Below are 10,318 nucleotides of genomic sequence, written 5' to 3' on the forward strand. Positions count from 1 at the left end.
TTGATTTGGGAAGTTCAGGTAGGAAATAGAAGATGAATGTAAACATGTTTAACCAGTTAGTTTTATTTTCACATAATTATCAATGTTATGTTTATCTAATGCGTTAAATGACAAATTGTTGCAAACAAATGTTTCTTAACATCACTGGGTAAAATGGTCCTTTGTAGAAACTTCCACTGTGATAGCAGCACTACATACTAAACATAGCGTTCACATCTCATGCTCAAAGTGATGCCCATTGGCTTGCATACATAGGGTCACCCTGCGGATGAAGGATGCCCTACTTCGCGCTTCTGTTTCCTCTTTGATGGCTGAACAAGCATCAATAAAGCGTTGCTTCATGTCCTCTGGTGTTGTTGGTTCGTGTTGGTAAACAGCGTCCTTCACTGCTCCCCAAAAAAAATAATCCAGCGGTGTAAGGTCCGCAGATCGGGCAGGCCTCCTAACTGGGCCACCTCGTCCAATCCACCTACCAGGGAACTTACGATTCAGAAGTTGTCGTGCTCGTAAGGCGTTATGTGCAGGGCATCCGTCATGCTGATACCACATGACCATTCTCCGGTTCAGAGGTACGGTGTCCAAGAGAACAAGAAGATTGTGTCGTATAAATCTGGAGTACTGTCTGCCATTTTGGATGCCATTTATAAAGAAAGGTCCGATAATGGTATCTCCAATAATCCCACACCAAACATTAACTTTCCACGGACGTTGATGCTCTACCTGACGGAGCCATTTCGGATTGTCTGCGGACCAATAATGCATATTCCTCATATTGACAATTCCTTTGTTGGAGAATGATGCCTCGCCGGTAAAGAGAACATCTGCAGAAAAAATTGGATTAGTCAGAAGTTTTTGCTGAGCCCACCGACAAAATGTTACCCTATTGCGGAAGTCATTTCCATGAAGATCCTGGTGTAAATGAACATGGTAAAGATGAAATTTATGACGTTGAAGAACAAGTTGGACACTTGATTTCGACACACCAACTTCACGTTCAATTTGACGTGTGCTGATTTGAGGATTCACAGCTATGGTAGCGAGCACAGCAATTTCAGCACGTTCATCTGTGCGTGTTCTAGGACGATGTCGAGGTCTTGGATTTAAGCTTCCCGTTTCACGTAGACGAGATGTGAGACGACCAAACATCCGGCGCGAAGGCGATGGCTTGTCAGGGAATCGTCTACTGTACAGTCGTTCTGCCTGAACAGCATTTCGTCCAGCTATAACAGGGCACAGTACAGGTATGTAGAGTAGGGTAGAAAACAGACATATTAACTTAATAATCATAATGTTCGCTAACAGTACTATCAACAAACAAGCAATCTCATAACGTGTTTCCCGACAATGTACATTCTCCATAGATCAGCAGCATTTCTACCATATCTTCATGTGTGTACATTATACTGTACAGTATAAGTTCCACAACACGACGTTTATTCACAATGTGTACTACCTCCGTACCGTCACTAGATTACTCTGATGCACGACTACACTGGCAAGCGGTGTACTGTACGTCAAAGCAACAACAAATGGGATGCTCGGAGGGTGGTGGAGTACAGGAGTTTGCATGGGTCGCAAATCATAAACAAGGCGAAGTGGTAACTGTGGCAGTAGTGGGAACTACGTTGGACACTTGACTAGGTACAGCCAGGCCCTGCGCGACAGGCACAATGGGTCATATAACGCATTAGATAAACCTTATTTTAGGTGTGCAGGATAAATAAGACAATCTGACGGGTGTACACCGATCGGTACTGGTTCATATTGTGTACGTAGATACGTAAAACGTGCAAGAGGGAAACCGTTATGTGCTTATGAGAGTTGATGGCAGCAGACCGTATTATTCGTTTCGGACCTCTTGATACTTATGGAGGTGTGATTACACATGTCAATCACATCGCGATTACGGGCACCATGGGGTTCACGCCTGAGCCTCAGGACGTGCGCTAGCAGCGCATGTCGGATGTTTCAAGCGTCAACTTCGCGTCTCAATATCTCGGGATGTAATGGGAATATTGCGATGCAATCAACCCCATTGTGTTTGTGCTTTGTCATGCTATGGATTGCTGAAGACAGGAGGTCCATTTAAAAAAAAACATAAGTTTGTGTTAAAAAAACACATATGCTTTCGTTTTAGAATGTTTCCAAATACGTACATTCATGGGTCCCAGCCCTACATTGATACCGGTGAAAGTCGTTTTCCAATAGCTGTTATTGTTCCAGAGACATTTTGGGTGGGCAAGATAGCTGGGACACCCTGTATAATCAAGTTGGACGGCGTGGAAGCAATATTGACCGTATCTAAAGCAACTGAACACAATATTTGTCCGCGATATAATGCAAGGTGACTGGCACTCGACACTGTATGTTACCACTGTTAGGCTATATACCGTGTGGGTGAGAAGTCGGTCCCTAGTCTTAGATGTTAATAATTTTTTTTATTAATGAATAGCGTATGGAACAAGTTATAGTGGGTTCACAGGGTCATGAGAATATGTGTGCTACACTGAAGTTCCTCACATGCTCCTGCGCTGTCGATCAAACGACGTAAACATATAGGAATGTCATCAACTGATTTCTGCAGAAAAGTCACGTGTACATTTCCGAGGACAACTGGGATCTTATCCTCTGATTCGTCCAGTGTGCGTGGGTTTCTTTGGTACACCTCTTGTTTGACAGAACCCTCAACAACAAATCACAAGGCGTGACGCTTGGACTTCACGGAGGCCGATCACGGGGTCCCCGCCGTCTCAGCCAACGTCCTGAAAAGTCTGTTCAGCCAGTCACGAACGATGCAGGAAAAATGATGTGGTGCTCGGTCTTGCTGAAAAAGGATATCCATAGCATCGTCGCACTGTAACATAAGTGGCCACACATATTCATCCAGCGATACCGGTCGCTGTCATGGTGTATGCAATTTAAATGAACCAATGAGAAGATACGTAGCCATACCGCACCAGACAGTCGACTCTGCGATTTTCAGGTGTTGTTCCTCGATTTATTTCTTCCCAATAATGGCTATTGTGTCGACCGACGAATCTCTCAGCGTGAAACTCCGCCTCATCGCTCCAAATAATGTTCTTGAACAAATACGGCCAATCGTTATGCCTTAATAGCGTAATTTCCCCGAATTCCATTCGCCTGTCACAGTCCTCCAACGATAACTCCTGAAAATAATGGGGTTCCAGGGTTTCCAGATCAGATCTTTCTTTAGCACAACACTCATCGTGTGCCTGCTGATTCCACTCTTATGAAATGCCTCACGTGTGGATTACCAGAACTGCGTGTGATGATGTCTCTCACTACCGCTACATTTTCTAGAGATCCACTGAAGGTCGTCCTCCTTGTGTTTTATCCACAACTGACCCAATTGTCATTAGCTTGATGTGATAATTCCTAATGCTTTTAGCATTAAGTGTGGCATGAGGGCCATGAACAGTCTGCCACCACCGCTGAACAAGTGCTACAGATCGCCACACTTCAAATCGCGCAGCGACCTGGTCCCGCTCTTGTAAAGTCAGCTTTCCTGCTCTCTCGTTGTTCACCGCAAGAATACGGCTAAGGTATTCTGAGGGATCCTGTAACAAAACACAACGATGTTCGTTAATAAATATCAACAATCACATAGCTTCAGACATTTAAAACTAGAGAGCGACCTCTCACACAACCCACCCTCTACCTCAAGACGCATAGTGGCTAACATGAAAGTATTACTATAAGGCATTATGAAGCCCTCAAACTTTCAAACGTGAAATCTTTAATCTACCATGTTCTAATTTGTCCCTACCTAGAAGAGATAATGATGTTCAAGGCCTTTCCCTGCGACCACACCTACGCGCATTTCAGGCATGGTCTGCAAGTTGCCAGTGCACCAGCTCCACAGGAGACACTCTCCTGGCAGACCCAGATGGCAACAGTACGGCAGGCACGGCATACCTACCATAAAAAGCTAGATTGTTTCCGAAACCCGCTGGTCTATTTTGAAGTGGAACTCCAGCCGGCTCCATAGAAACGTGTGCTGTTAGCTTCGCGAAGAAAGGCGCCAGGCTTGCGACCAGGAGCTCATGCACCCCGGTCAAGAGCGCTTGCAAATCACGTGCCATCCAAGCATCGAGCAGACATCACTTCACTGAACATGTATTCAGGACGGCATCTGGTCGCTCTCCACCAGTTCAGACCGCTGAGCGACTGCAAACAATTCCAAAACAGAGTGACAACCCGGATCTGTTACATGTGGTTCCAGTAGCAGCCCGAAGGATACCACACTGCAGCCAATACGAGCAGCTAGCCGTCATCCAGGGACCTTCGTCTCCTCCAGCCTGACCTTCCTTGGACATAGTCATGAAGGACGCAGGCGACTATTATTGTAATAATCGGTACTTCTGCACCCAGGGTAAGGTAAAAGTCAGACGCTCAGATTAATAAGCATTTTAACGCTAACCGAAGTGGGATCTTGAATGAACGGATCCGTTTCCACAAGAATTTTTTTTGTGTGTCTATCCTTTTGACTGTAGTTCTGGGAGACCACGGCAGTTCACTATCGTAAAAAAATGAAACTCCTACGCCGTCCTTATGATCTTATTTATTGTGTTGCTACCACTTGGTTTTTCGATATTCTCGTAGATTTGCTCTAAGCGCTACTGCACATTTCAGGTAATGTGTCTTATCATTGTCTATCTAATTCTGACAAACGCACACTCCACGTATTCTCTTAATGTAGCACTCAGTGACTTCTTTCTCTTTCCCCAGATGACTGTATCATTGTGTGAAAGGGAGTTCCATAATGACACTGTTATTTTCAGGTGGAACGTTTCATGAACAGAAAAACGCAGATTTACTCGAGAGAGGTGACTGCCGGGTCACCCGTTATTCGGAAGAATGTGTCGCATTGTAGTGTGAATATGTAGACATGAACTGAGATCATCATGAAGCCTCATGGCCACAGATTGTTCTTTTCTCCGAGGTGATAATTAAAACTTTATGACAACCCTCGTGTATTTGGTTAACTGGAAAGTTTACTTACTATATACTCATCACCAAACATCCTGCCGGCCGCTGTGGCCTAGCGGTTCTAGACGCTTCAGTCCGGAACCGCGCTGCTGCTACGGTCGCAGGTTCGAATCCTGCCTCGGGCATGGATGTGTGTGATGTCCTTAGGTTAGTTACGTTTACGTACGTAGATCTAAGTCTAGGGGACTGTTGACCTCAGATATTAAGTCCCATAGTGCTTAGAGCCGTTTGATTTGAACCAAAGATCCTGCTATACAGTATCATGCACTGTACTTCGAAGAGGAGCACCTGTAGCTCAAGAAGTGGTTCAAGTTAAGATGAAGGAAGCACTTTCATAAAATTTAAATGTTTTAGTTATCTCAGGAAGAAAATTTGCGGTTCAGTTTTTTGAAAAGGACCAACTTCGGTCCGTCATGGATTTCAACATGTGGAAGAATACCCATTTATTTTCTTTTTAATATACTGGTGATGTCTGCGTCCCTCTGTTTCGTCATCACAAGTCATACTAGTTGCTCCAAACTATGGGTACAAAGACACATAAGTGAAGGAAACTGTAGATACCAACGAGATGTCTTTCCTCCAATGAACTATTGAAGCTGTTTTCCAACAGGACAGCGTTCCATATGATGTTCGAAGGAAGAGACTTAATTCTCAGCAAGTCATACGCTCCTTATTTCGCGGCCCCTCATTCACCTGAGATGGTGCCCACTGATTGTATCTACGATTTCGTTGTACAGTGTTCAGCCAAATGCTCGTCCAATAGTCACGACGATTGAATTTTGGACACGGGTAGAATATGTAGCAATTCCATTCATCAGGAACTCAACCATAGTCCGTTTGATTGTCACAAGGTGTAGAGGTCGATGTCACAGAGACACCCTGCAGCATATTGTGTTAGGCGTTATATGGTATTTGCTCTGAGCATTTAACTGTTTGTTCGCATCATTATATTTAATATTTGGACTCATTCCGTTATTCTCATCCACTAATGTTTAATGTGATATCACAAAAAAAGCAGCGCACGTCTGTCTTACTTTGTTGTACGATGAAGAGTAAGCAAATTTTATGATACAAGAATATAAAGCAACATTTTATTCGACATATGCTATGAAGACGCTGTTCATGTTTCATAATGCGTATCTGTTCTTTCCAGGTGCAAGAGCAACTACAAATGTCAGATTCGTAACGCTCCCAGAGCATGCTCCAATGATATATTACTAGCTGTATAAAGTGTGTGACAATGTTTGTGACATGTGTTTTTAAGTGCTTTGTATAATTAATGTGTTTCTCCAGTCATGTTTTTGTTGTCATTTACCTTTGTAATTATTCATTTGCTAATTAACGCAGTTATTGTTGAGGAACCAATGATTAGCTTAGTGACTCAAATCAGTAACACTGTCACTATTAGAGTGATCTGTACAGCCTGTAACAAGTAAATGTATGAACTGGAAATATATTGACATTATTCAGCTGTTAGTTGTAGAAATGGTATAGGGCTTCTGGAGCACTTGGACCTGAAGATCATCTTGCGTCCCTATCAGATGCATGTATGGTGTCATCAACAACTTCGAATGTGTGGCACCATCAAGATGGCAAATCAAAATGGTGGATGGTGGTAAATTTAAAAATAAATAACGCACATGGGGGTAAAGTTAAAAATAAATAACGCACATGGGGGTAAAGTTAAAAATGTAAGATGATTATGATGATAAATTAAAAATGCAGGATGGCACTGGCGGGGAAATTTTTTTAGCCAGTCAGATAGTAGTGGTGGGAAATTTTTTGCATATAATTACAGTGCAGCATAAATATGTTTTGCCGAAGTCCGCCATATTCAAAAGTATCCAACTATACTCTATTATTACCACAAGTTTTCTTAGGCACATGTTGGAAAGTATTCCCTGCAACAGTATTCTCCACATCAAAAATAGGTCAGCACCTAAAATTCTGCTTCATCAGTAAATTTCATCTCTCCCTCTCCGTTTTATACTCCACTAACGTTTCTGTCAAATTTCATCTCTCTCTCTCTCTCTCTCTCTCTCTCTCTCTCTCTCTCTCTCTCTGTGTGTGTGTGTGTGTGTGTGTGTTGTAATGGTTACTTGAATGAGGCATCAACATTGTAATACCCATATCAAAAAAAGTTTTACATCACCACGGTTCCGACAGTTCCGGAACCTGTACAGACAATTGGAATAGAGAGCCACATAAGCATCATTTCCGTCCTTTTTATTGCTCAAGAAAACCACACATTGCATGTTGTACCATCATATAGCGAGACCTTCAGATGTTGTGGTCCAGGTTGCTGTACACACCGGTTCCTCTAATACCCAGTAGCACGTCCTCTTGCATTGATGCATGCCTGTATTCGTTGTGTCATACTATCCACAAGTTCATCAAGGCACTGTTGGTCCAGATCGTCCCACACCTCAACGGCGATTCGGCGTGGATCTCTCAAAGTAGTTGGCGGGTCACGTCGTCCATAAACAGCCCTCTTCAATCTATGCCAGGCATATTCGATAGGGTTCATGTCTGGAGAACGTGCTGGCCACTCTAGTCGACCGATGTCGTTATCCTGAAGAAAGCCATTCAGAAGATGTGCACGTTGGGGGCGTGAATTGTCGTCCATGAAGACGAATGCCTCACCAATATGCTGGCGTTATGGTTCCACTATTGGTCGGAGGATGGCATTCACCTATTGTACAGTCGTTACGGCGCCTTTCATGACCACCAGCGGCGTACGTCGGCCCTTCATAATACCACCCCAAAACAGCAGGGAACCTCCACCATGCTACACTCCCTGGACAGTGTGTCTAAGGTATTCAGCCTGATTGGGTTGCATCCAAACACGTCTCTGACAATTGTCTGGTTGAATGCATATGCAACACTCATCACTGAAGAGAACGTGACGCCAATCCTGAGCGGTTCATTCGGCATGTTGTTGAGCCCATCTGTACCGCGCTGCATGGTGTCGTGGTTGCAAAGATGGGCCTCGCCATGGACGTCGGGAGTGATGTTGCGCGTCATGCAGCCTATTGCACACAGTTTGAGTCCTAAAACGACGTCCCGTGGCTCCAGGAAAAGCGTTATTGAACATGGTGGCGTTGCTGTCAGGGTTCCTCCGAGCCATAATCCGTAGGAAGCGGTCATCCACTGCAGTAGCAGCCCTTGGGAGGCCTGAGCGAAGCATGTCATCGACAGTTCCTTTCTCTCTGTATCTCGTCCATGTCCGAACAACATCGCTTTGGTTCACTCGAGACGCCTGGACACTGCCCTTGTTGGATACCCTTCCTGGCACAAAGTAACGATGCGTACGCGATCGAATCGCGGGCTTGACAATCTAGGCATGACTGAACTGCAGACAACACGAGCCGTGTACCTCATTCCTGGTGGAATGATTGGAACTGATCGGTTGTCGGACTCCCTCCGTCTAATAGGGGCTGCTCATGCTTGGTTGTTTACATTTTAGGACGGGTTTAGTGTCATCTCTGAACACTCAAAGGGACAGTGTCTGTGATACAATATCCACAGTCATCATCTTTGTTCAGGAGTTCTGGAAAACTGGGTGATGCAAACCTTTTGTTGATGTGTATACATGACGAAGGGAATGGAAGGAAAGGAAGCAAGCAAAAATATTCTAGATATTATTTTGACACAATAAATCACATTCAATATTTTTTACGTTTCACACATACTATAAAATGACAGTTGACTTTGTCTTGCAGTACAATTCATGTTATGTCTTATGCTGTCACATCCGCAACACATTTTATAATATCATCTGTTACAAACAATAGATTGTTACATGACCACAAGTGCACTCATATTCAGTGACAACCATCTTCCAATGTAGGCACTATAATTTGGTCTATATTTTTCAATCCTCGTCCGAAATCGAATGTGATCCTATATCCTGTATCTTCCCAGATACAATGTGTGCTGTTCAGTATGTTAAATCCCATGCAGTTATTATGCATACTGTTTCCAAATCTTCTGAATTTACGAAATACGCCTTGTGTGGATGTCTTTCAACTGATAGAATGTCCTCATATGCAATATTCCATTCTGCAATGGAATCTTTTAGTTTATCATAAACTTCAAGCAGTAACTGTTGCTTTTCAAAGTTCTTCGTCAGTAGGCTGCATTTTATTTATCATGTGAATTATTGCCTCCCACTTTCAAAGCAAGGAAGAAAACTAATCCCTTTACCAATACTTCCAGGTTATTCCACTGGAAGCTTCTTGAACAGCATTTTTCTATAATGAATGTCATCTTCCTCATCGTAATGATCTTTATCATCATCATCGTCATTATCACCATCATAATCATCCTTTTTTCATCAGCCTCTTCCTCATTGCATCTTCTTCTTATTCTCATCCTCCTTATCTACACCTTATGCTTCCATAAAAACATTGTTTTCCTTAGCTTTAGTTTGGCCTGTCTTCTTCTCCTTTCAAAATAGCTGTCCCCCTTGACTCAGTCTCTGAGAAACAGATACAATGAAACTTGAAGTGCATGCTTCATCAATCACATCCTCTCCTCTGACAAATTATGGTGAGAATTTTTATATTCAGCATTAGGCTCAGATGGATTAGACTCTGAAATTGCATTCTCTCCCATGCCGATATGTATGTCATCTTCTCTCAATAATTATCCATCAATTTTATTTAGTTCAATCTTAATGATATACATATATTTGTTGGAATGTACTTAAATGTAGGAGAGATATCTTTGTTTAAGAGCATTGTTAGCATTGAGAATTTTTCCACAATTTTACCACAATTTTGTTGTGTAGCCCTTTTACCTGTCATTCTCAGGTATTTTACACCATGAGTCATTATATCATCTCCATTGACATCTACCAGTGAATCACTAATTATCCACACTTTTCATATTGGTTCAAATTTGATGCTGTATACAGTATCACATGGTTTGTCTGCTGGCTCAAAAAGAAAAAAAGTTGACAGTTTACACCCTGCCTCTGTTATAATTCTGTTACGTGGCTGTCCTTCATCTCCACCTCCAAAATTTGGCGGGAAATTCAAAACAGCTAACAATTCTACAGGGTCCCTCCCCCACTCCTTTGATGTCACTGTGGAAGTAATGTTGTTGCCGTAAGTTTAAATTAGCAGGAAATTAAAAAAACGCATAATGGGTCACGTCTTGCTGGCAGAAGTAGGTCACTTGTGCTGAGTACAGAATCCAAGATGGCTGACCTGGAATACGAGAACAGACTGCATTGTTGCCAGATTTCCGGGTTTTCCCCCAGCTTTCATGTCTGTCTAAGCCAGGACAAAAGGTGTTCGTTTTC

General features: G+C 43.0%; 1 protein-coding gene across 1 annotated transcript in view; it reads left to right on the top strand.

Moving 5' to 3' along the window:
* Nucleotides 1–6,242, top strand: part of LOC126267802 (uncharacterized) — a 160,641-nt gene extending 154,399 nt beyond the window's left edge. The window contains exon 6 of the mRNA XM_049973107.1: nt 6,164–6,242. Coding sequence (XP_049829064.1) covers nt 6,164–6,196 — 33 coding nt within the window. The 3' untranslated portion in view covers nt 6,197–6,242. The remainder of the gene's footprint in view (nt 1–6,163) is intronic.
* Nucleotides 6,243–10,318: the final 4,076 nt, after the last annotated feature.

Source organism: Schistocerca gregaria, chromosome 4 (genome assembly GCF_023897955.1).
Source record: "Schistocerca gregaria isolate iqSchGreg1 chromosome 4, iqSchGreg1.2, whole genome shotgun sequence".
Lineage (NCBI taxonomy): Eukaryota > Metazoa > Arthropoda > Insecta > Orthoptera > Acrididae > Schistocerca > Schistocerca gregaria.